This window comes from Amphiura filiformis, chromosome 6, assembly GCF_039555335.1.
Source record: "Amphiura filiformis chromosome 6, Afil_fr2py, whole genome shotgun sequence".
In the NCBI taxonomy this organism is placed as follows: domain Eukaryota; kingdom Metazoa; phylum Echinodermata; class Ophiuroidea; order Amphilepidida; family Amphiuridae; genus Amphiura; species Amphiura filiformis.
In genome coordinates this window covers 58,547,370-58,574,563 of record NC_092633.1, presented here as the reverse complement: position 1 = coordinate 58,574,563, position 27,194 = coordinate 58,547,370, and the positions used below count along the sequence as shown (strand labels likewise).

The 27,194-nt window shown below is 34.8% G+C and overlaps 1 protein-coding gene across 2 annotated transcripts in view; it reads left to right on the top strand.

Annotated features, from left to right (window-relative positions):
• LOC140155722 (oxysterol-binding protein-related protein 6-like) overlaps positions 1-27,194 on the top strand; it is a 95,309-nt gene that overhangs the window by 26,830 nt on the left and 41,285 nt on the right. Inside the window, exons 10-16 of one of the 2 annotated variants that reach the window (XM_072178655.1) lie at positions 17,439-17,549; positions 18,639-18,662; positions 19,979-20,099; positions 21,390-21,529; positions 22,637-22,744; positions 23,588-23,710; positions 24,517-24,592. In XM_072178655.1, coding sequence (XP_072034756.1) covers positions 17,439-17,549; positions 18,639-18,662; positions 19,979-20,099; positions 21,390-21,529; positions 22,637-22,744; positions 23,588-23,710; positions 24,517-24,592 — 703 coding nt within the window. The remainder of the gene's footprint in view (positions 1-17,438; positions 17,550-18,638; positions 18,663-19,978; positions 20,100-21,389; positions 21,530-22,636; positions 22,745-23,587; positions 23,711-24,516; positions 24,593-27,194) is intronic. The other variant, XM_072178656.1, reaches the window with a different exon arrangement.

The window sequence follows — 27,194 nt, the reverse complement described above, 5'->3', positions numbered from 1 at the left end:
CAAACTTTCTCATGTTTACCAACCAAGAGTACCAAGTAATTGCAAATCGTAACAACTATTGTTTATCTGGTTCAACTTCCTCCCTCGATCTCTCTCTCTCGCCTCTCATACACCTCATCTCTCATCCTCTCTTCCTTATCACCTTTTCTTACCCTTCCCATTTTTCTTTCCTTCCATCTTCACTGAGCTCCCCCCCTCTCTCTCTCTCTTTAGGGATCACCAGGGGGTATCCTACAAGGTGAATTATTTGCGTCAGATTCCAATATTTCATGTTTTGTACATGATAAAATAACTGCTACATAATATTATCAATTTGGTACGATTACAACCTAAACATGCTAAAAGTGTTCATACTCTATTTCAAAAAATTAATCTACCAGATAGAGGGTGGGATGTTGATGCCACTATACTATAGTATACTTAGGCCCAAAAATTGTTTGGTGTAATTTTTACCTACAATCCCAGACAAAATTGTTGTAACACTTTGACATGGAATTTCAAATGTGCCCCCTTCAATGTTGCAACAGGTCTGTTGATTTGGTCATGAACCCCTAGAATAACCAAATATTGATTGGTGGGCAAGAGGTAGGCAATGGCATAGCTAGGGGTGGGCAGGGTGGGCGACTCGCCCCGGGGGTACATTATCAATATTTGGTGCGTGTGTTCCCCCGGAATTTTGAGGTGGTCTTTGGAAGCTAATGGCGTACCAGAAAAGGGGCTCTTTCTTTCGAGCTACGAGTGGTAAAAATGAAGGGTCTTTCTTGGTTTCTGGTTGAAAATTGCATTGAAAAAAAACAGAAATGGGAGGAATGAGCAATTTAAGGGTCTTTTAGAGCTAAAATTATCAAAATCAAGGGTACAGTGCTCTATTTTGAAAAATGTGAGGGTCTTTGGAAGCTGCACTGTCCAAAACCAGAGGTCTTTACGGGAGCACACCTGTATGGTAATTTGTGTTAAAGCTCATGGGTTTTAGGCATATTTATACCATGAGGACATTTGTGAACATTTTGCCATGTATAAAACGAAAAGGCCTATTAAACTAATTGATTTTAGAATTATCTGAAAGTGAATCAAAAATGCATATAAGACGAAACAATATTCCTGATTTCTAACTTTCCTAAGTTCTCAATATGCATGTATACAGTTCATAGCATATGGCTACTTGGCCATTGTCGATATATACACTGTTTAACTTTTTACGCTTCACCTTCTGTTATACATTCTGCCATTTGCAACATTGAAATATTTTGTTCAATCAGCCAATGTGTAATGTTGTTAACTTGACAGAATTTCATCATACTATTTCCCTTTCTCTCATTCCTTCCTGAGTTCAAGTACATTCATTGAAATTACTCCCCATATTACTCCCCTTCCTTCCATAAGTTTCCCTTCTCTGCTTCTCATGCCTTCTTCATATTCTTTAATTCCTTCCACTTTCTCAATTCCTCCTTTAATACTTCCCCCCTCAAATTACTTCCCCTTCCCAAAGTTTCCTTTCCTTCTTCATTTTCTTCCCTTTCAATCCTCCCCTTTCCTTGCTTACAAAATTGCTTCTCTGATTGCTTCCCCACAATAAATATGAAAGGTATTTTCTTCCCTTTTGTTTTTTATTCAACTCCCCTCTTTTCATTTTTATTTGTTGTTTCCTTTCGCTTGCCTTTCCTTCCCTCTTGACCCTTTCTTTCCTCGGTCTCTCTTCCTTTTCTATCATTTCCTTTCCTTCTTTTCCCCTTCTTTTCAGTACCGGGGGCACTTAACACAAATTATCATCATGATACAGTTAACAGAAAAACCTCAACCTACCTACCCTAATTTGTTTGAATGTTACACCAATGAAACAATTTCACATGCTTTATGACCTCATTAATAATTTGGCATCAAGAGGAAGCTTGTAGGCCTACTTCAGTAACATTTTAGGCTTGAGAGATATTTTTATATAAATACAGCGCGGGGTATGCAATGGAGTGTGGGGTAAGATAACCATGTAGGTGCATACAACATGTACAATGGAATGTCTTGTTACAGGTAACACGCATACATGTATGCCATTATTATCCTGATGTGCCATAATGTGCATAAAACAAGTTGCAAGAGGAAGGAAGGAAGATGAACCCAATTTGATCAATTTTGCATATAGTTTAAAAGATTTTTTGTCAAAAAGTAGTCCGATAACCTTTAAATATGTTACCATTTTAAAATAAGTAATAACCAGAATATAAATGTGAAAATCACAAAATTCTATGAACTATTTTTTTTAGTAATGAAGAGTTTTAAGGTTACCAATTTTTTGTGTACAGTAAAGAGGGTCAATGAATTCACTTTATCATAATAAAACACAATTTCAACAAATCAAAGACGCCTTGGAGTAAAAATTGTAGCGTAATGATTTAATGAATGACTGACATAAATTTAATCAATGAAAAAAAATTGTCAAAACCAAAAATGGTTCAAAAGTCCTTCCATGCTTTTTTTTAATAGTCAAGACTGCTTTTACCAGTGCTTACTATGAACCAGCTAACTATTGTTATATTAATGCTATTTCAGGTATACATGTTACAAACACTCACATTAAACATTTCCATAAAACTAAGAATAAGATTTTCTTTTCATAAATTGTAAGTTTTTACTGTAAGATATGACCGCTTTTAATTTTGAGCCAATTACTGAGCTAGGTAAACCAAAGTAATTTGCAATTTACTTCCTTCCTTCGATGTGTTATGACCATCCCGTATGCCATTATACTTACGGTGTTATCAACATAACATTCACATGTGAATAAAATGATGAGACACATGCATGTTTTATTAAAGATATCGGATTTTGTCACAAATACAGTATTATTTTTGAAGGATATTAGTCCATTTTAATGTACATTACAATTTGAATTTTGACAAAACTTATATCCTCCTCAGCAACTTAGGCTTTAAAAGTTTATAAGTATAGAAATTTTAGAATGCATCTATGTTTAGAAAGTATAAATCTACCGAAGAATTACACTGTGAGATCAGATTTGTATCAAGGATTTCACAAATTTGAGAAAATTACCAAAACACATGTTTTTACCTCAATTTTTGATGACAATAATGTTAAAGAAACAGTTTCATTTTCATAAAGAAGGGATATAAAATTAGGGACCATTCACAAAAACTTGTAAGGGGGGGCCTGATGCAAAAAAATGTCAGGGCCCCTGGTCCCCCTTTTTGGCATGAAAATTATGGGTCAACCCCATAGAAAAGCATATAAACTTAATTTTTCCAGGAAAATTTGTGGTCATTTTTTTCAGGCCCCCCCCTTAGGAGGGTCAAAAATTTCCAGGGCCCCCCTTTTTGCATCAGGTCCTCCCCTAACAAGTGTTTGTGAACGGTTCCTTAGTGAAATCTTATTCAATTTTTGTAAATTTGCCACATTTTTCACAATTGAAAAAAAACCCGTTGACAGCACTAAGTGAAAATTAATTTTGTCATCACTTCAGCAAAAAAAGATGCATCAGGTGTACTGCATAGTTTTAGTTAGAAAGATATTTTGAAAAATGAGGAAATATTCCCTAGATGTTATGCGCATCAGGAGCATAGCTACATTGAGGCTATATAATAGGGAGGCTTGATATGGTGAATATCTCAAAAGATTTAAAAAAACCTTTCTGGAATTGAGTCTCCTCAAGATTAAGAAAAAAAACATAACACATAACTTGGGATTTTTTTTTGTTATGATATGTACCAAAACAAAATTGCCAAACATTTCACATAAATTCACCAAATCTGTATTTAAAAGTTAGGTTCCTTGATGTCTTGTTTTTAAAGAATACTTTTTTATGTTTTTCGTGAATAATTACAAAGCTATGGCACTTTTACCTTATGCATGTCTGAGAGTCACAGCTGCCTTTTGGGGCTTCATTTTCAAAGATTTTCAACCTTTTTTCCAACTATAATTTTGTACAAACATGTGAAATAACTTCTCAAGGAGGAAAACCCCTGTATGTATGGATAAAAAGCAGTCCAGTCATCTTTCCTTTTTGGACACTTGTACATTTTTGGTTTAATGACAAAAATAGTGATAATGGTCCAACAAATGGGCTTTTGGGCTTCACTAATATTTTGAACTTACAAATTTGCTAACTTCTGAGGGAGGGAACACAAACACTACCCCATTAGAAAGTTTCAGTTGGACAACAGCAACACATAATTCAGGTCTCAGGATCCAGCCATGATCCAGCCCAGCAGGTTCACATATCACTTGTCAATTAACTCCTCACTTTAACATCTAAGTATTCTGAGCCATAGTAGACATGGATTTTTTAATAGGTCAATCATGGACAGTATAATGTCCTGATGAGGTCATGGTAGTAGCACACAGATTGTGCCCTTGAGTATTAATGTGTGAACATGGCCTGGGATCTTGATGTGAAGTTTCGTAGTTTTCGTACTATAATAATATGAACCAAATATACACTATGTAACATTCATTTGTTATCATTGGTTATAATAAAGGCTGCAAATAATATGATAAGGATAATATTTTTATATTTATGTGGAGGACAATATAAAAATGTGATGAATACACCTGGACAGTATTAAAAGGAGGCTCCAAGAAATGAAGTTGGACAGTGTAGAAGTTAAAATCTCGTAACCAAATGTTACGAGAATCATTTATAATATTGAGAATTTATATATCTCTGATTCTCGTCGAATTTGAGGTTCTGTAAACAATTCATTCTTGTCGGTTTAAATTTCAATGAAAGTCTAAAAATGGACATTATTTTTGTTTTTAAAGTTATGATGAGAGTAGACTTCTCCGTAGTCCACTTGCCCATTTTGCATACTCTGGCTATTAAAATGCCGATTTGTATTAATTTGTGTGCAATTGATAAGATTTTCAGATCTGATATTTTCAGTCACCGTGCTCGATACTCCCTCTGTTTGTTCACTTCCCAAGTGGACTCGGCTTTCATGATCAATAAACTGGTAGATTCCAAAATCAGAATTGTTCAATATTAAGTGAGCAATTATAATTATGCAAGATATGTTACATTCAATATAACTTTTTTGTCACTAATTATCTAATTATATAAACTCTTTATCATGTTTATGACCATTTTTCTATTGAACACTTTAATTCTAGTAAACATCAGTATAATTTTGAGTTCAACGAATGCGTTCATCATGATTAATAATAACGTATTTTTTAAAACAAAATTCGAATGTGGCATAGTCTATGACGAAAGGAGAATAAATAGAATTACAGTATGTCTTTGTTTACCTTTTACCTAAAAAGTTGTGGCAAAGTATATCAAACACTGAAGTCTTAAACGCTGAGAAATTTCTTCTTATTAAATAAATGAACAGCAGTTTCATCTATATAGAGTGATAACATGCAAATACATACATGTACAAGCAAATCTAAATTTAAGTATTTGCAATATGCATATTATTAATTATTAATTAATCTAAATCTAAAAACACAGTAGATCAACATCAATCCAGTCATGTTTGAGTTTTTGGACAGGGACAACTCAAACCTATTTTGTGATGGTGTAAAATATTTGATGTAAAGACAAGTGAAGTAATTTCATTTCCCACATTTTATTTTTGTTTAGTTAATATATAATCATAGGTAGTTGTGTGAAAATAGTTAATCGTGTAAAACATTTGATCAAAATATCAGAACATAGACATACTTGAGTTGAGCATTACACAAACTGTGCACAAACACTATGTACTTGAACATACTACCATGTCATCATAATTAAATTTGACATGTGCAATTATGTCCTTGGTAAATTGGTCTAGAATAAATAGTATCACTATGGACCACAGTGGCCTCATCCCAATGGCATAATTCAATAACCTCAATTAAACAATCATTTTTGTCTAATAGTGGAAAATTTGACCTCAAGTTGTAGAGTATGAGTTTTATACTCAAATTTCAAAGGTCATTCAATGAGACAAATGTATTGGGGTTTAAAGAACTGTGCCCCTGATAGATATAAGCATGTTGTGGATCCTAGTGTATAAGGCAAAAAAAGTTGTTTGATTGTCCTCATCCTACCAACCCTAATTTGGAAAATCTGGAAAAAAATGTCTTTTTTTTTATAGTTTTACTACATAAAAGAATACGGACCCTTATTTAGAAATTCCAGAAATATTTGTTTTTCTCCAAATTTTGTGGCATCCTAAAAAGTTTCTTCACACTTCTAAAGTGTTTTAAAACATGAGACGAGATGAGTGAAGTGGTATACATGGTATACAGTTGAGAAATATCCCAACTTGAACTTACAGTTACAGTTCAGGGTAGATATGTTTAAGGAACGATATGGACAATCAAACTTTTTTTTTCTGGCCTAAGCGACGAACAATTAGATATGGGGTGGGTGGGGCTAGGGGAGTTTTAGAAACAAACAATCTTGCTGCACCAGTTAAGGAAAAAATCGCTGCACCAAGCAGAGGAAAAAAATCTTGCTTTAAAAGTTCCATGAGACTGGGGAAATCTTAACAAAAAGGTCAAAATATAAAAGTTGATACAACATTTTCAAAAGTCATCAAAGTTTTTAAATTCTTTGAAAAATTTGAAGAAATCATGAAGAAACTGGGTCATTCAGTGAGAGATTATCATAAAGTTGTCAAAAATTCTTTTTAAAAAGGGGGGGTCTTTTGGTGACAGGAAAACAAAAAGGGGGTCATGATTGGGTGAGAGGAAGTTCAGTAAAACAAAAATGATGGTCATTGGGTGAGAGGGAGTTGCAAAATGGGGGTAAAGGTAGCTGTACATCTCCGTCACACATTTTTGGTGAGACTTTATTTTTTGAAATAAATAGGAAACAATCAAAAACATTGATGACATCCTATTAAATTAACTTTTTTTTTTGGGGGGGGGCAGTAAAAACACTCAATTTTAATGTTTGTAAAAATGTAAGCATTTCATGGCTACATGTATGTCTCTTGACATAGGCCCTACACTTTGTTTTGAGGGAACAACCCAAAAGATCGATGAAGTCTTATATAATTAGTTTTGATTCTCGACTGTGGGGGAGGGCATACCATATGGCAAAAAATGGGGTGGCAAAAACAGGAAGAGCAAAGGAAAGAAACAAAGAAGGCAGTCTAAGTACGCCACTGAGAATGTTGTATTTGCTATTTTTGTTTGCACTCAAGCATGACTATGTTTTCCCATGGTTTTCCTCATTTCTTTGGTTGAGCTTGGGAAAAAATATAAGAAAAAAAAATCAGTGAATAGGCCTACATGAAAGATCAAATTCTCGAGATCTGTGAATATACAGAAGAACAATATGTTAGAAAGAACAAAAATAATCACAATAAACTTGTGAAATATTTGAATGTGAATTTGACGTATATAACATTACGTTGTAAAATAGTACATTGAAGTATTTCACAACACTCTACTACAATGATATGCACTGATAACAAAATATTAAATTAAACAGCACTGAAAACTAAAAGTATAAAAAACTAGTGGTAAATCTAAATAGATGAACTCAGTAGCAAATAACTCAAACAACAAGCTGGAGAGGTATATTCATCTCAGCTCAGAGCAACTAAAAAAAACTTCAATAAAAAGGCAAGTTCACTACCATAAAACTTTACAGCTAAGAATCGTCTGGTTTCAAATTGACCGATCTCCAATAAATGATGAATGGTGGATTTTGTTCTCAACTTTCTGATATAAAAATATTTGATCATGGTGTTGAATTTCAAGTTTCTTTTTTTGTCATATTTCAGCAAGTTCCATGCTTTTTGCTTATTTACATGTAAATCTATTAGCAACAAAGAATGGGAATTAAGAAAAAATAATAAGGTCTAAAATCAGTAAACCAGTGAAAATAAAAATGTTGCAAGCTCATATAGCTCATAAGCCTACACAAGGCTAAAATGATAGCCAGTTGAAAATCATAAGAGTGAATGAGAATATGTGCTGTGGTATAAAAGCATAGATTCTGTACAATGTAGAAGACACAAAACTCCAACAGTACTTGCTATTCATTTATAGTGGACCAACTGGTCAAGGTTATCATAGGCTACTGGTATATCAGACATGGTCTATGGGGTTATGTAATAGTGTGTCTCGGTTTACACCTCACCATGTTCACTGGTGTGGGTCTTTTCTATTTATAAATAATATTATAAAGTGTAAATTTATGTGGCATTATATTTTTGCAAATTTCTGTTCTTGAAACCAAAAGGCTTCTTCATTTTCAGAGTGCAAGCACATTTATCCGGGACATTTATAACTAGTTGTTGAAAATTACACTGAACAAATGGAACAAAAACATGTTTTGGGGGTTTGTTTTGTTTTGACTAGTTTTAAAATTTCTTTTAAAAATAATATTAAAAGTTAATTAATTATTAATTAAGTCATTAAACTTATTATGCCTTCATTTATTATTTTATGATTTTCATTTAATTTTATAAGCCTATGTATTTTTATTTTAAACATACTCAGCCCTATACCATCCCGGTATCCCGGGTATACTATGCGCATATATACTACTGCGCTGATCAATGGTCTGCGACAGGATGTGTTTTTGTTATTATGTGTTTATACAATGCCAGTGAAATTTCAGTATAAAAATCCCAAGCAGCTAGCTAAATCAGCTTTTAGCTTTTTGGAACACATTCATGGGCCCCCTTTTAAATAAAATACTCTAAAAAGGCTTAGGAAAACAGTACGGAAATGCTTTAAGGGTGGTCTTAACCCTGGAATTATGGAAACTTTCGGGCTTCATAACTGCTAAATTATTAGTCTAAAGAATATAAAAGTATACATTTTAGACTGAAATGACTTGCTGAATTCATCTGTGAGGTCAATTTGGGCAAAATTCTCATTTTGGAGAAAATCCCAAAAAGCAGGTTTTTGGCCCAAATTTTAGGTACAGCGTAACAAAAAAAATTTTTGGCCAAAAAAATTTTTATTAATTTTTAAAAAACTAGATAAAAATATCTAGGGACTGTTTTTTAATTTTTTTTGAATTTTGACCAACTTTGAGAAATTTGCACCAAAAATGGTCAAAAAATGCAAAATTTTCAAAAAATCATAAAAAGCCTGATTTTCGCCAAATTTCAAATATTTTAGGTGAAGTTGGTCAAAATTAAAAAATGAAAAACGCTCCCTAGATATTTTTATCTAGTTTTTAAAATCAATAAAAATTTTTTTTTGGCCAAACAATTTGTTGGTTACGTTGGACGAAAAAATTTGGGCCAAAAAACCGCTTTTTAGGATTTTCTCCAAAATGAGCATTTTGGCCCAAATTGGGCCTCACAGATGAATTCATCAAGTCATTTCCATTCTAAAATGTATACTTTTATATTCTTTAGACTAATAATTTAGCAGTTATGAGGCCCGAAAGTTTTCATAATTCCAGGGTTCAGACCAACCTTAATATGCTAATTTTCCTGCTCTCTGCACTCGCAACATATATCTAGACCATAAATAAGGTTTGCCAATTGGGATCCAAAAAATGTGGCATATGCAAAGGCGGGGGGGCAAAGATTTTTTGGCGGGCCGAGCGGAGGGGTCAAGCAATTTTTGGCAGGCCGAGTCCGAGAGGGGGGGGGTCAAGCATTTCTTGGCAGGCCATTCAGAAATTTTATCGGGGGCTCATAATTATTGCACAGTCCCTTAATACTGCAACACCTAGTCATCTCATTTTCACGGTCCATTCAGCTCAGATGGTCTATTAAATCAAACTATAGTAATTTCAGTAGGTAAATTGTATCAATTTCGACTGGGTGCTGAGGTTTGAAAATATTTATTTTGATATCCAAATTCAACATCAAAATTCCAGCAGATAAATCAATAAATTGTACAAATTCGGTTTTGTCTTCCATAGGGGTTTTGCTAGGGTTGAATTCGCTGTCCATTTTGGACGTGTCTTAATTGTAGTATCAAAATTCCAGCAGGTAAATAAAAAAATTGTACCAATTCCAGCTGTGTCTTCCATACGGGTTTTTCTGAGGGGTAAATTCTGGCTGTCTATTTCACCCCCTACTTTTGGATGTGTCTAAATTGATATAGCAAAATTCCAGCAGAATATTTGTAAATTGTACAAATTCGGTTATGTCTTCCATGGGTTTTGCTGAGGGGTGAATTCGGCTGTTGATTTGACCCCAATTCCAGAAGTGTCTTCCATAGGGGGTGCGGAATTCATCTGAATAGCCCATTGCTTGATGTGTACACTCATAGAATTTGTAAAATTGTCAGATTTCTATAGGGCAGCTAAATAACAAGTAGGGCCTTCCTGCACGAAACCCTTGATATGACTAGTTCATTGAGTTGTTTGCTGTTTATCATGATTAACCTTGTCACACAGAGCAAATCCATGCTTCTCTATCTTTTCTGCATATTGATTTTTTGGGAATAAAGCAGTATCAGGAATCAATATAGGCAAGCAAGGCAAATCCTGGCATATTCATAGGGTCATATAATTGTGTTTACGTAATCACTATGCCAAAAAGCTGAAAATAGACTGGCTTACATAACCCGAAACGGGATATTCTAGTCGAAATTCTTAAACCCCCTTTTAAGACATGACCTTTATCTCCCAAATACAGGGTGTCCCAGAATGATCTATACCGGGAAAGATGGAATTTTTTAGGTATGAAGGGCATGTTGAATGGTAATATTGTTTTGCATTTTAAGTTCTACATATATTTAGCTTTCTCAGATTTTTTAGATTTTAAAAATTGGACGTTTCTAGTAGAAGTTATAGAAGATTGCGTAAAAATGGTGAATTCTAAGTTTTGACAACGCAACCTATTTTGAAAATCTGTAAAATTACTAACCGTTCAGCACAAAGTTATTTGGAAAAAGTTATCTATCTATTATTTATGACGTTACGAAGCAATCATTATATGGAATTAAGGATTTGTGGCCTAATCCCATTCTCTCTTTGGCGGTAGTTTTAAATATAGTTATTGTGAGGTCCATGTCATTTGAAATGCTTGCAGAGATCGAACTGTTTGTGGTACAGAAAAGATGGCTCCTTAATTTACTGTACAGCAGCGTGGATTTCTTTCAAAAACTTACTGGCAAACCGGCAGCTATGTTGAGACGCAAAGAATAATTCATCAGACGATAGTGTATAACGTAAAGAAGTTTGACGAGCACGGAACTGTCAGGAATCGGCAGAGTGAAGCAGGTACTCGTAAGACTGTAAGAACTAGAGCGAACATTGCAGCTGTCCGGCAAGCTTTAAGACGCAACCCCAACAGTAGTTGTCGTCGAAATGCTGTGCCAACATCCCACGTTCTTCATTTAATTGTATCGTGCCATTTTTCAAAGGTATGCGAGTCGTTTTTCATCGATTTTACATTATTGCATGCCACGCCAAAACAAATAAAGGTAGCATGCTGTAATTAACAGAATAAGTAGGAGACATGTCCAACATTATAATGCTGGTATCAAAAATAGATACACTACCCGTCTTCTATTTTTAGTTATTTTTGCAAACACGGTACAAATCATTCTGGGACACCCTGTAGAGTCACTCACTCAGGTAACCCCATTTGAAATTCACAAACCTTGTGTGGAAGATTAAGGACACGTCTTTGATAGGGGTTGTTTGGATTTCAACTGGAATAGACCATTAAATACAGCCCGTCTGTCAGCATTTGTATTTTCCTGCATACTGATTTTGTTTAAGTGTTTATCTGACGCAGAATAGTGCCACAGGAAAATGCCAGTTTACGCCAATTGAAATGCACATAGTTCTTCATTTGTCTTTCACTAAGAAAGCATAATTCACTTCAGCACCCAGGCATTTATTGCTAAAGCACTTGACCTTTAGCCAGCAAAGTCACACGTGTGATGGAAGATGTGATGTAATCAAGCTAAATAAGTTTATTGCTGATATTAATTTTGAGATATAGCCAATGATAGTATTCAACTTTATAATTTATTCTGAGCACCACTAAAATTACGATATCATATCTCTTGTTGACTCATTTTGTTTTTGTTTGATGAAACCAGGAACACACTGATATTGCTATTCCAATTGATATCCGTACACCCCTTATGGCAGACATGAATTAAATCTCCCACACATTAGATTTCAAGTGGAGTCACCCATCCAGGTAACCCCATCTGAAATTTACACTATATGTGGGCTGTTATGGTCATGTTGCCAGTAATAGTGCCAGTTGATTTCACTTTCTGCTGTAATCAGTGATGAAAGCAAAACATGCATAGTGGAAAGAGAAATGAATTTGCTTTGTGTGAATATGCTTGTATTTCTTTGGAACCCATACATCAGCCTTTGTATCAACAGAAATGTACATTTTTTAAACAAGTTTAATAGTTAATTAAAAGCTGATGTATGAGTAACAACATTCTGGCTTCAGTTGAATTTGAATAATATGCTTGATTTTCCCTTGCAGGATATCAAAAATTTGTTAGTAAAACTCCAAAATCAATTCAGTAGAATGACTTTCATATGGAAAGTAATTTTACACCCTCTGAATTGATCAATCCTTTGAGTTTCCACTCAGGAAATTCTGTTGATGCTGTTTTGACTTTGTCATGTGATTAAGATATGTTTGACACCTGTTGTGCAGTAACGTAACTTCTATATGCATAGAGCCAATGATCTATGCACTACCAAATTAGGGGACAACCCAACAGATGACTAAAATGACATCCTATAAACTGATTTTGTTGGGATGAGAGGGAGTTCAAGATGTTGATTATATTTCTCCTGTGTTCTTAAAAAACATCAATGTTATTTTAGGGGGTCTGCTATGTAAAGAAACTACAGTTACGTTTAAAGGATGGCAGCATTCTTTTGGATTGTTCCCTTTACAGTCTCATTCTATGGTAAAATGGAGAGAAAGCAAAAACATTTTCTCATGTTGCAGGGTACAAGTACATTCAAATCATTGCTTGTTTTGCAATATTCAACAATAAAATCAAAGCAGATATAAACACAACACAGAAAATCAATCTGTAGCCTAACAAACAGAATTATAATTATTTTATGACTCCTTAAAGTAGCGTGGATTTTTTGTGTGTTGTGTTTATTTAGGTGTGCTACTTGATTTATCAAAGTGGAGAAAACAAAGGCTATATATAATTGAAGACCGAATCAAAAAGACTAGTTTGCGTATACATGATGTCCTGTCAACCAGACCAAAAATGCCGTACTGCACAGGTCAGCAACCAATCACACCGCGCCTTTGTCCTGATGTCAGACGCAAACTAGTCTGTTTAATTCGGTCTTCAATTATAGTGTGTCTTGTATCAAGTTGAGAGCAACACCATGTTGGATTTTGCAGTGGCAGATTTGATTCAGTGCATTAATACGGTTGCATCACAAGTGTATGAACAAGTCGCCCTTCTACATGTGTGTATACACCCCCAGGATTAGGATAGCGTGCTCGATCCGAATCTGCCACTGCGAAATCCAACATGGCATTATTCTCAACTTGGGATGAAACAGACTATAAAGGTGCAGAAGTGCAGCTCTTTATCAGTCATGTCTTACATGTGGGTTGAATTATTGTGTCTCACATATTAGATTTTGTGGAATATTTTTACTCTTTTTCTTACGGTTAGATGTTGAGTAAGCCATCATCAGAGCACACCTAAAACATTTTAAACATTTTATTGCACTTGGATATCAACCAGGCATGTTGCTTAACATTTAAAAAGTTCTCATTTCTTTTCAGCCAGATAGTGGTGATCACACTTTATTTGGTGGTATGATAGTACATGTATAATTATAAAGTGGTCAATTGCAGTGGTCAAATCCGAATTTTTATTTAAATCGCTGACATATAATAAGAATAAGGGCTTGTTGCTGATAATATGCTTGCCCAAATGACTTCACATGCAGTAAACAATTCAGATAAATCTGTTAGAGGTGCAAACCACATGGAGGGTGCTTTCAATGTTTTTGTCACTGCTTATGGTGTTATAGGAATAACAATTAGCAAGTGTAGCAAAGGGTCAAGAAAGCATGTGTGATCAAAATGTCATTCCTATCATCAACAGCAAAAACCTACATCAATTTGGCCAATGTACAGCTGTAATTTTACCAACTATAACCTCTATGTGCATCATCACTTTTGATGTGTTATGTTTGGTTGAACAAATGTGACACTTTTTGTGCAGCAAACTCAATTTATAATTATAATTGTTAAACTAGTATTATATATTTCAGTCAAAATGAAAAGTTCATATTTTTGCATTTCAAAATCAATTTTAGTTGTAACAAACATCTCATTTTGCTTAAATACATCCAAGCTTTTACCCATGGCCTTGCCCATGAACATGAAGAAACTATATATTCAGAATTAATCACCATTATACATGTTACAACAGCCAACAAGGACTGATATTTGTGGTCTTTAACGTTTTCATGTGAAGCGGTAGATAAATTGTGACACGATCTGCTCCATGGGGGCCAAAGGAGGCACTTTTGAAAATTGAGTTGCTGTAATTATTACCTTGTAGAAACATTAGGCTATCATATACTGAAAACACCAAAGGTCTAGCATACTTGGTTCTGAAGTTATGAGGTTTTATGATGTGTATTTTCTTATGTATTTTATTGTTTTTTACTCCATATTTTTGCCATTATCTCAATTTCAAATTTGCCGCCTTTGGCCCCCATGGACCAGATCATGTCACAATTAGAATATTTTTATCAATTATCCACAATGAACTTAATATACTAAAAGAAGTGAAGCACATCAGAGTGTTATTGAATACAAATTTTGGACATTATTTCATGTATTTTACCATGTAGTAACATGCTTGTACATTCTTATCAAACTTAACCATGATCTCAGAATTATATTAATGTCACTTGACACATACTGATCACTTTCGTATTCATTATGATGGCTAATGAAGTCCATGTTAACATGGAAAGTAGTAATGTGGACTCCAGCCATTTTGTGATATAGTTTTGACAAGAATAACCAACAGTAAAATGTAAGATTTCTTGAGCACCTCTTAAAGTGATATATTTTCTAACATTGGAATTTTAACATTTTCATTCATTCTGACAACATGGTGACAGTCATATAGCACATTTATTTGAAATATATCTGATGTCATCTGATCCATTAGGAAGTGTTGGCAATTTTGAAACTATTTATTGCAATATCATGGCCAAGTTCAGTACACTTCTCCAAGAAATTAAAAGGATCATACTTTTATTATGATTAACATTGTATATCAGATGAGTGTCATTTCATTTATCAATGCTCAGACAACAGAGCACTTGCGCTACCAAATACTGAAGTCCCATGGCACAGAAAAAAACACTTTCATCTGCACCAAAAGAATGCAAATCAGAATTGTCAGTATCTGATCCTTTAAACGTTTTGAGTAGTTTATATTTGCAATGTTTAAAACCCCATATTGCTAGCACATGTGAAGTTATGATATTTCTGGGCATTTTATTTTGGTATCTTACTTGGTATTTTATTGATGGCTCCTTATTTTACAAATATTTCCAATTCAAAATGTCCAACCTCAGGCTGAATGGATCAGGTTACATCATAAAGTTGTTTGTTTTGCACAATAGTGTTTGTTTATGTCAGTACAAATGTGCACCTTTTGTAATATGTGTAACTAATTCCTGAGAATTAGATGGTTATAAAGGCCTATAATCCAGTCACCCTAACTCCTGGTTTAACCACATATCCTGACATAATCATAATCATAGTTCTGAACCTAATTTTGGAGACCAAGTCTTGCAGAGATGAGAATATTGATTGCAGATTGAGGATGGTTCATAGACAGTGGGAAACCTTTTCAATACGGAATAAAGCGTGAGCTTGATGCAACATTATCCAAGCTGCAAAATTAATGTTCCATTGAAAGGCATTTGGGTCTTTCCATGAAGTTGGAACGCAAAGTGTGACATAGCATCCAAAAATTCAAATTGCTCTTAGATCAGTAATTTTGCAAGTAAAAGGCTCTGATACTCTTATTCAACATTCTCAAGAGTTTTTGTCAAAGAATATTTAGTATATTCCCCTTTATGCAGACAATCCCATCAACTCCCATAGAGTTACTGTGTATAAAACCAGGGACACGGTGTCCCTGTTACATCGTTACTTCGTTACATCGTTACTTCAGCTGCAGTAATATAAAGCAACATACAAAATCCCACTTAGTTGTGATTTTACTATTATATACCACTAACTTATGTTTTTTATTCACATAAAATCTGCCGATATTGTTCAAAGGTAGAGGTAGCTTATTTTTTCAGGTAACAGTGTGTCAACGATGTAACAGGGGACACCATATTTTTAATGCAATGTAATTCAGTTGTAGTTTAAATAGAGCCCACATTTTTTATTGCCCCTAAAAGGTTGTCCAAGAGTAAGTACTACAGTGGCAACTGTAACTTTCAAGTGTGATTTTCTTATGATATTTGGGCAATAACCAGTAAAAATGTCAACGATGTAACAGGGGACACCGTGTCCTGGAAGGGAACATTTCTGCTTACAGTTGGTTCTAAAATAAACTTCTACTTTTTCTATCCTATTTTCCATCTAGAGCAAGTCAATAACTAACAATTCAGGTTAAAATGATGGCTGTAACTAAAAGCATTTTCAAAATTGGGGCCCTGTAAAAATTGACCCAAGGGGACACCAAATGTGACATCGTTGCACCTCATTTTCAGGGTGCAACATAAGTTATAAAATATATGCCAATCTGACTATTGTGGATTTTAAATTATATTTTGTACATTTTAAAACAATTATATGTGGAAGAAATCATTTCATATGTACAAATTAAACTGTTTAAATATGAATTTAATGTTACTGTTTTCAATGTCACACTTTTACTCCATTTTTTCGGATGAATGTGATTACATTTGCAACATTTCATAAGAAAAAACTTATTGTATTTCAACAAGTTTGGTATCATTTGAAAGCTTAGCATAGGTACTATAAATTTAAATAACAATTAGCACTGAGTAGTGCCCAACTTAACTAGGAAAATCTATTCCATGACCAGAAACAGCTAATTTGGGCCCGAGTTGCCAACTTCATGGAATGACCCATTTGCTAAAGTGGATTTTGTTATTGATGGTAACACCACTTTCAAAGGGGGCATATTATTTGTACTAACACTCAAATATCAGGATTTGAAATCTGCCATACCCCTGTGGAAGATTTAAGAAAGGTCTTGAACAGAGGGAGCATGTTTTTCAAATAAAATTGGCTAGAGTTAATTAGTTTGAAACCCATACTCCCCCTGTATATGGCTTTTCCTATATCTTTTACAACTGGAGTGAGTATTTTAAGTTACCCAATTGTGTATTCTATTTGAAACCTGTATTCCCTCTGTGAATGACTTTAGCTAAAATCTTCTACAGGGTGGGAAGTGTAGATTTCAAATTTTATAACTCATTTACATATTCCATTCTCACATTATGTTCTTTGTGATTTCTATTGATTTGTTTACAGGCAGAGGAAGCTAGTGGTACCCAGAAGCGCTCTTCTACAAGAAAGATCCTACGCAGGACCAGACACAAGAAGAATAACAGTGACACAACAATAGATATCACAAAGCCACAGGTACAGCTTAATCCAAGTCATAGGAAAGGTCAATGGGCTATTCTATTTACAATCCATACTACCCCTGTGGAAGATGTTAGAAATATCTCCAGTTTTAATTTGAAATGGAATGAACACATTAGGCAGCTTCATTTGAATTTCATACACCTGAGAATGATTCAACATGAATCTTCCACAAAATGAGGGTGAGTTTCAAAAAGGAGTTAATGTGATAATTCCATTTGAAATTCATTCTCCCCTGCAAGATATTTCTAAAATCTTCCACAAGGGGAGTATGGACTTTAAATAGATTAGCCCAATTTAACCTTGTGTAACATCAATGTTCTGTCAAAACATTGTATGAGATACAAAATTGTTATGCAAAACCGATTGTTTATGGTTTGGCTGTGTGGGACAATGTTCTTTGTATTCCTAAACCACATGAGTTTGGGATGATTTGAAGCGACCTCCACTTGAGATGAGTCTGGTATTCCTAGATATTATGTAAAAAGTAACACATGTATCAGCCGACAAGAGCATCCTTTTCATATGAATGTACACATATGCTCTTTCACCTTGTGGATGAGGCTGTCAATAGGGTCACCAACCTGTAAACGACAGCAGTGGGTTTTGTAGTTTAATAAGACATGTATTGCAAAGCCAACTTGTTTCATTGACCTCCTACATTGTATATTTGGTAATTGATATATCTACAATAGTACATGTACTTTCTAAATTCCTAAGATTTAAAAATAAGTCTAAGAGACTTATTAAAATGACAAAACTTTTGAAAGACTTAAAATTCAAATCTTTATTAGAGTATAATTTAAATCCATTAGATTTGAATTTTAAGTCTTTTCAAAGTTTTGTCATTTTAATAAGTCCTTGGAATTTAGAGAGTACCTATTAATGGGCCCACCTGTTTGATAGCGTTGGATTAGGAAACATGTAAAGATTTTATTGGAAGTCTTTTTGTATCATAGCGAGTTCAGTTGACTGTATGATGTTATGTATGATGTTTAGTGGATGTTTAAAACAAATTCAATGTTAGTATGATTATCTTGTATAAACTGAAGATGGTAAACTGTTATTTACTCTCACTGTCACTAGCTTGCATCCAGATGTCAAAAACAGGTAAGGTTTGACACCGTATGAAATGGTTCCCTCCATCCAGCAGATTGAAGTGATGTGTTAATACATAGGAGTATTTCATAATTCTAACATCCTCTATTTATGTTATGTTTCAGTAGATATCCTTCAAAATGATAGCCAAAATTTCAGTTGATTCCGATTTTGTGTTTGCAAGTTATGCATGATTTTGTGTATTACATAGACTCCATTGATCACTCTGTTGTAATTTTGTTCTGTTCATAAATTGGACAATATTTTTTCCCAAGCAAATTAATCTGCAAGAAATTTTTGCTCACATACATTATGTAGCCAGAGGTTTCTCATTTTTTTTTAGAAAAGTGGGGGGATAAAGCTGTGGATCAGGAAATGACCAAAATAAAACAAATCTTCAATACTATATGGTTTTTATGCTCCGTATATTTTGCAGAAACCCTTCTGCATCAGCAAAGAATATCAGTAGTTAATACTCATACCAATTCTGAATGTTGGTGTGTCGTTGGTATATTTTGTTTTGGTGACAGGTAAGCGTTACTGCTTTGGAATAGACAGAACATATGCTTGTCAATGGATTTGTTTTAAACCCTTATTTTATGTTCTAAGCCTATTCTTCGATCGTTCTCTCCCTGTAAGTTTTTTGTTGGGGGGGAATTGGGTTGGATTGTGTGTGGTGAGGTGAGGTGTGTGGCTTGCTTACCATCATTTTAGGTTTTGGGCTATTTCATTCAAAATCCACACCACCCCTGTGGAAGATGTTAAAAATATCAGTTATAGGGGGGGTATATGAATTTCAAATAAAGTGAACACATTAGGCAGCTCCATTTGAATTTCATACACCCTCTGAGAATGATTCAAATTTGAATTTCAAATAGAGTTGATTAATTTACTAATTCTATTTGAAATTCATACTCCCCCTCTGGAAGATATTTCCAAAATGTTTGAAGTGTAGAATTTAAATGGACCAGCCCAATTAGAGAGCATGCTCATCCGATAGATGTAAATCTTGCTTATAATGCGCTATATACAGGCTGTATCAAAATGATTGGTACCCATCAGTATTGATGGTTATTGAAAAGCCTGTTTCTTCCCAATTCAACCTGGGATCGTTTTGAAATGACCATAATGTATAGTTATATGCCTGCTTATCACATAAATCAACCAATTTTGTTAATCCTATATTACATTTTGATGTGGCAGTCATGTTCATATCACTGAAAACTGACGGGTACCAATCATTTTGATACAGCCTGTAAGTGCACATTATTATTGGTATCATTATACAGAGGTATTGATGTTTTTGATGTTGTTATTGTCTGTTATAGAGACCGGCAAGTATCGCTTCCATGACAAATGTTGCAAATCCTGCAGAAGATGCAGCTACTTCAGCAACACCTGTTGACCCAGATAAATACAGAGATGAGTTTCTGAATCTATCAAGTAAAGGTAAATTACCATCAATATTTGGGTATTCCTCAAAGGCCTGTTATGGACCCATCAAATTTTTATTTATTTTATTATCAACTGGAGTTTAACTTAAAAGGAGATTCCAATGTGTACTTACAAATGTATAATATCAATTGGAATAAAAAAGAAATAACAGTTTGCTTTGATATTGTTGTCGCATCTGACAATTGGAGATCACTTCTGCGCACCTTTTCTTATCTCCTCTTCAACTCCTCTTTATCGTTTTCTGTACTAACCAACTCTGGTTTGCAGAGGCTCGCATCGATTCTCCTCATATCAAGCATCCACAAATACATACCTGGCCCCTGTATAGCAGACAGCACAGGCCACAAATGATTAACTCTGGTGATATACAGCAGATCACAGAATTCGGTACCCTCCTGCTGGGACAGCCTGTGTGGTTTACCGCCATCACTCTCTAATGCTGGTTTCATACTTTCTGCCGTTTGCCACTGAGCGGTGTGACGGTTCATCATGCCGCTTGCACTTTTCTGCAAGCGGAGTGGCAGCAGCATGACTTTGAAAGCCACTCTTGCCGCTCAGCACCGCTCCAAAATCGTATTTTGTTCGGATACATCAGAGCGGCACCGCTCAGAGTTAATTTGAATTCAACTCCCAACGGTGCTGCCGCCACGACAAAGCGGTGAAGTTATCAATATATCAGCTTGCCGCTGGTCACCGCTAGCGTTTCTGGTGCGACTGCGCAGTGAAGAAAATCATCTTCAAAGCGGCAGGAAAGTATGAAACCAGCATAAGTCTATGCTGCTATTTAATCTAGTTCAAAAATGTAATACTGTATGATAAATATTAAGAGAAGAAAGTCCAAACTGTTATGGTGCATGTCCATCTTAATAATAATTTGGTTTGTATTTTTTATTCATTGCTTTTTGAATGACAAAAACTTCAGTGACCAAGGATATCTTGCAACTACGTGAAGCTCATCTAGAAATGAATAAATTTGAGTCACATACTTGATTGGTCAGTTTTACCTTCATGTAATGAAAAACTCTAACATATGACTGGTCAATTTGGCTCTGCAGAGCAAGAAGTAAGCTATGCGTAGCAGCTCCACGTTGTGGTGGTAACGGCCGACAATAGGAGGGAATCCCTCATTTGAAAAGAGAAATGATATGGCTTTTATGGGATAATTTTGATTGACCTCGGTCTTGTAAGCCTCCTAACTTAAGTAATTATCTTGAACCGTTAGATGCCCAGACTTCAAAACAACGTTTTTAAATGATGTTCATCATTTCCTTTTTTATATTCCAGTACAAAATAGTTTGAAAAGTGTGCTGCACACTCTAACACAACAAAGTGAACAGCTCCGACTAGTCATGAACACACAAGCAGCTGTAGGTGGTCTGACTCCATCAAGACAAGTTATTGCACTCCAAGAAGCACTTAATAAGGTAAAGATATGAAAGGGTAGGGTGGAAAGGAGAGGGTATGGGTGTATTAGTGGTTGGGGATCATTATTATACAAGCCAGGTATGGCAGGCATGACTCCATCAAGACAAGTTAATACACTTCAAGAAGCACTTTTAGGTGAAGATATGAAAGGCGTGAGAGTAGGGGTGGTGAGGAGAGGGTATGGGTGGAGAGTAGGAGTGGATAGGAGAGAGTAGGGATGGAGAGGAGATGGAGGGTGGTGTGAAGCATATGATTGGTTTATAATCATTATCACACAGTTGTACTCCAAGAAGCACTTCATATAGTATGAAAACTAGGGAAAAGTGATGGTAATAACTGTTTCATTTTGCTGAATGAAATTGATGTTTCAACATGAATACAAAGGAGGAAGACATGCAGTATTCATAAAAGAATGACTTCAGTTTGTCCAGAAATAATTCTAGCAGTAGTTTTTGCAATCAAGATACAAATATGATAATGAACAGTGATTTATTACACTGTATTATGTTCCCATTCAGTATGGATGATGACGACAACGATGATGTAATCCCATCAAGATGGATAGCTATTACTTATGTGTTTTGACAAGGTTGTAGACATTTGTAGAATAAGAACAGGACCAAAAAAAAAATCTTATCCGCTCTCCCTGTGGCTCATCTGGTAAAGGCGGGGCAGATGACCCATGATAAAAGGCCTCGTTTACACTCGGTTCCGATCAGGGTAACAAGCCCGATTGTTGGCTACACTTGACTGTCCTGTAAAAATTACCCCGATAAGCTATCAACATCGACACTCTTCATTCACCAGGTCACTTGACAAAGATTCACTAGCGTTATCTCCTAGATTTCAGCTGTTAATGCCTAGATATGCTCGACATAAAAAAGAAAAAAAAGAAGAAAAAAGAATAGATTCTATAAAAGAGCAATATACAAATACAACAATGGTTATTTTCGGGATAGTAGCGAAAACTACTAGTCCCTCAGTGTTGGCTGATTTTGACTACTTTAGGACGCTCCATGGAGTACTGCATAGTTTTGAGAATACATTTATCTTGTCAGATTTTTTCTGATCAGTTGCTAATATAACTGTATATGAATGATCCACAGGCAAAGGCCCAAAATGATGATATGCGAAGCAGGATGGGCCAGATTTTTGATTTGGCGAACATAGGCTCACTGTCACCTGTTCCATCGGATGTGGAAATCAACATGCAAGTAAGTTCTTTATTTACAGATAAAACAGTAAATTTATTGATAAGATTGTAACACCAGTACACCACTGGTGGATGTAAGATGACTAACCATTACAAGTAGGGTGAAGTAAGAGTTTTACGTAAACTTAATTCTAAGATTTAGCCACACTCTTGTTTTCTGATTACCTGGGATATGCTGTTATTGCCAAATTAGTGCTCAGAATATTACCTGATGAAAGCACTTATTATATTGATACACATCAGTAGAAGGGACCCAACTTTCAAGTTAGCTCAATCCCCTGGCACAATCCCTGTTTGATCTTGTGAAATATTAAATGGAGCTAACTTGAAATTCCCCAGTACAAGAAACTAACTGCTTATTGTCTTGGTTACCTGTACGAGAACTAGGGGAGCTGATACTGGCTGTGATGGTTTGTCATATGCATTATAACTACAATACACAAAGAAAGTCCTCACTTTAGTAACCCAACATAAATCTAAACCTGCTCAAGTTATGGCAATTTAATTGACACGGTTGACCACATTTGCTACCAAAAGCTCTTATTTGACAAAGATTTTAAAATGCATCATATTTTGTATACTGGTATCAATCTTTGTCAATTTAGAGCTTTTAGTAGCAAATGTGGTATCAAGTGTAAAGCTTTTTGAAAATGGAGAGTTTTTTTAAAAAAGATAGTAAAGCTGCTCATGTATTTACAAGTGACGTAAGCTTGCTATCACTTACTTGTATGTGATGAATTAGAATGATGTCACATTTACATCAATTGTACAGGCAGGTTTCAAAAAATAGGTACATGTATATGAAACAAAACACTAATAAATAACCATAATTTTCCCTTTGCAGTCATTCCCAGCTACACCAGATTTCAATGAGGACCGTGGAGCAATGTCTCGTTCAGAATCATATATGGAATTTTATGATGCTCAAGAGTATCTTCCATCAAGTCCATCATCATCGGAAGATGAGGTAAGAGGGAGTAAAACAATATCACTCATGAAGAGTTCAGATGCAAAAGCTATGCCATTTTCAAACTTTTTGAGTTTGAATTCCGACTGGAGCAAACAACTTCTTTGTTTCCCTCTTTATTCCTTCCTTCTTTCCCTTCTAGTCGTCAAAATGCCCCTATAGCGTTAATGTGTTAGATTGTGAATTTAACAACATGCAAATATGACATGTTGTCATATAATAACATTGTTAATGCATGGTTTTCATGAAAAATGGCAACGAGGATGAAGGTCACCTTTGTCTGAAATTCAGTGGAGACATTAGAGCGTCATGGATGTCCCACAGTGGTCCATCTGTTTTGTTGGGCTTTTGACTTCCTTTATAACAAGCTACCTTTTTCATTTTTCTTTTGACTTGAATTGTTTCCACCATATTTTTGAGAGGCTTTAAAGCTTGCAATTTTCCATCACCACCAATGCCTCTGAGCAAAATCTTTGAAAGTTAATCCTGCAAGATATTTTCAGAAGATTTTTGCACATTTGCATTCTGTGCAAAATAGAACTGAATGAATTTGCATATTTCCATATACCCTTGTAATTGCTCCATGTTGTAAAGGTAAGGAGTCATTCACAGATGGTTTACTTCTGACCTTTTATTAACAAGATGTCGTAATAGCAAGTATTTATACTTAAAATTCTTATTTTTTTGTACTATAATAGTAATCAACATTATATTTATTATCTACTTATATGATTTAACATGTTTACGTATCAACTACAGCATGGAAATAAGATGTATTGATATGGTGATTTTTGTCTTTACTTTAGTTTGATGAGGAAGAGATAGAGAGCAAATCAACCACCAGTGATGAGACAGAGATGATCGAACAAGATTTCAGAGAATGTAAGTACCTCACTAAATAGTTTATATAATTTAACTTTATACATTTGAAATCATGGGTAACCAGTATTCTTAAATAGGGTGCAGCTATGAATTGATGTGCATGTGATTCAATTTTATTCAATAGATATTCAGTCTAAGCCGACCCTCGGATCCTTCTACGATTTCATGATAGGCCTGTAGTACATGTATGGTCCGAGAAGGCATTGAGACAAACAGCATGCGTATGAAATGGTTCAAAGTTTATCAAGCGAGATGGAAGTGGGTATAATTGAAGTGAATAGACGATGATGCTTTCGTTTTTTCGTGTAAACTTTATCGAATGAGTTCAATATGGCGCATACATTATTGGCCCTATGATATTTTATGTTTTGCAATTAAATATGAATTAAATAATTGATATCATCATGAAATCATTTCAAATTACAAATAAATCTTCTTCATTCAATCAACATGTTTTAAAATCATATTATGAAGTACATGTAGTGTAGTCCTACATGCCTATAGTATTAAAACAATATACATAAATAAAAAATATAAATAAAATAAATGAAAATAAAAATAGTTAGCATCCAACAAAAAGGCAGTGTGTAGAACCTGTACGATAAACATGATTTTCTTTCTGAATTTGCCAAATTTGTCTGCATCAGAAAATCAATCGTATTATCATGTTCAATCTTGTGTGAGTTAGGCCCATTGGGAATTTCAAAACTCGACCCTGGTCTGCCAAGGTCAAATGAATGGATAATAACTGTCTATGAGTGTCATGGTTGTAATCAGTGCTTGAAATAAACCAGAATCTTCAAGGGCCTTGGTTTTTGAAAATCATCAGTTTTCACAGGCCCTACCTCAAATTGTACTATTTTAATGTTACACTAGTTCATATTTCTGATACTTGAAGACTTCACACTCACAAATCAACAACAGGTTAAATGCCATGAATGGTATGGAGTATAAATGTTTAATGTTGAAGAGTCTATCTTACATGTATTTACTTTGGAATGTTTAGAGACAAATTTCACTATCCCAGCGGACTCACTTAAAGCAGCTTATCGATGAGCCTGCAATATCGACAAGAGCCCACATTATATCAAATATGGGTTGAAATATTTAACAGTGAAAGATTGATTGTCAATACATCTTTCTCTGAGTAATTATTTCCATCATTATACAAATGTCTTATATTGGGTTTTACCAACCTGTTATTTGATATATAATTTATCAATGCAACATGAAGTTTTGCCACAGAATGATTATAATTTCCATAACTTCCATAAGAGTAGCAGTCTCTTCTTTGCCAGTGCATGATACACATACATTGGCTCTAGGTTGCAGCTTTTTTCAGTAGATGATTAGTCAGTACAAAATAGGCACAACTAGTCGACTATTGATGACTATTTGGAGGTCAAAATTTGATAAATAACTTCAAGTAATTTTCATGCCCACAATACACAAATATAAAGTATGTTTAACATTTTTAAGAATGAATGGTGCAGGCAATGTATTATGCAAAGACACAAAGTATTGACAGAGACATTACAAAACTTGCTTTTACTTATTCTTCAATTGTAATCAAGCTTCCATTTTAAAATTACAGTAACATTTATATGGATGTCAAATGATAAGTTTGTGTAAAATAAGCCAAACTTTATGCATTAGCTTGCAGTATATTTGTCTTATGATGAAAAAGCAGTAGATTAGTCGTCGTTAGTCAACAATTACCAAGTCATGGTCGCAAGTTGCGACTATCGCTAATAGCCGTGCACTAACATAGTCACAACTACCATTATTGGCGACTTATTCGTGCAACCCTAATTGGCTATGGCATAAAGGATCAAATGTTGCACAGCATGAGTGTCGTTTGGATTATGAAAGCATCAAATGTTGAGCTTCTGGTTTGCAGACAAACATGCAGTCATTTATCATGATGTTGTTAATGTTGTAAATGCAAATATGTGTGACAGAAATATCAAAATATTAGGAAAATCTTGGGTTTTCCCGAACACAAGAACACATTGCATAGAGACTCACGTACCCAGTGATATTATTAGTATTGTGATTGTCACTTGTCATATTTTCCCAAATAATGCCGCAGACCAAATTTTACAAAAAAAAGGTAGGCAGCAAAGGTGATTGTGGTAGTTTTCTAGCATGCTTGTACATGTAGGTTACATTTCCTCCCTCCTTTCAAATATCTTGTATTTTGCCCTTCATATGTGTATATCAGAACACACTATCAGGCTTTTTTTAAAAGATTTTGTGGTGTTTTTTTGTTTTTTTGGAAAATGGAGGCACATATTTTGGCCTCCAGAATTACATATTCTTATCAGGCCTACAGCAATTCAGGTAACTCCATTTGAAATTCACACTCCCTGTGTGGAAGATTAAGATCATGTTTTCCAAGGGGGTACATGGATTTCAAATTGAGTAGCCCATTGCAGGAAGGGGGGATATGATTTTTCTGGTTTCTTCAGGTGGTATATATTGACAGAGTTTAGAAGAGTGTGAGGGTTGCAGTAGAACAAATGTATGGTACAATATACAAATACAACATGTTTTTAGGGGAAGTAGTGACAATTCTTCATGCACCGACAAAGGAAAGTAG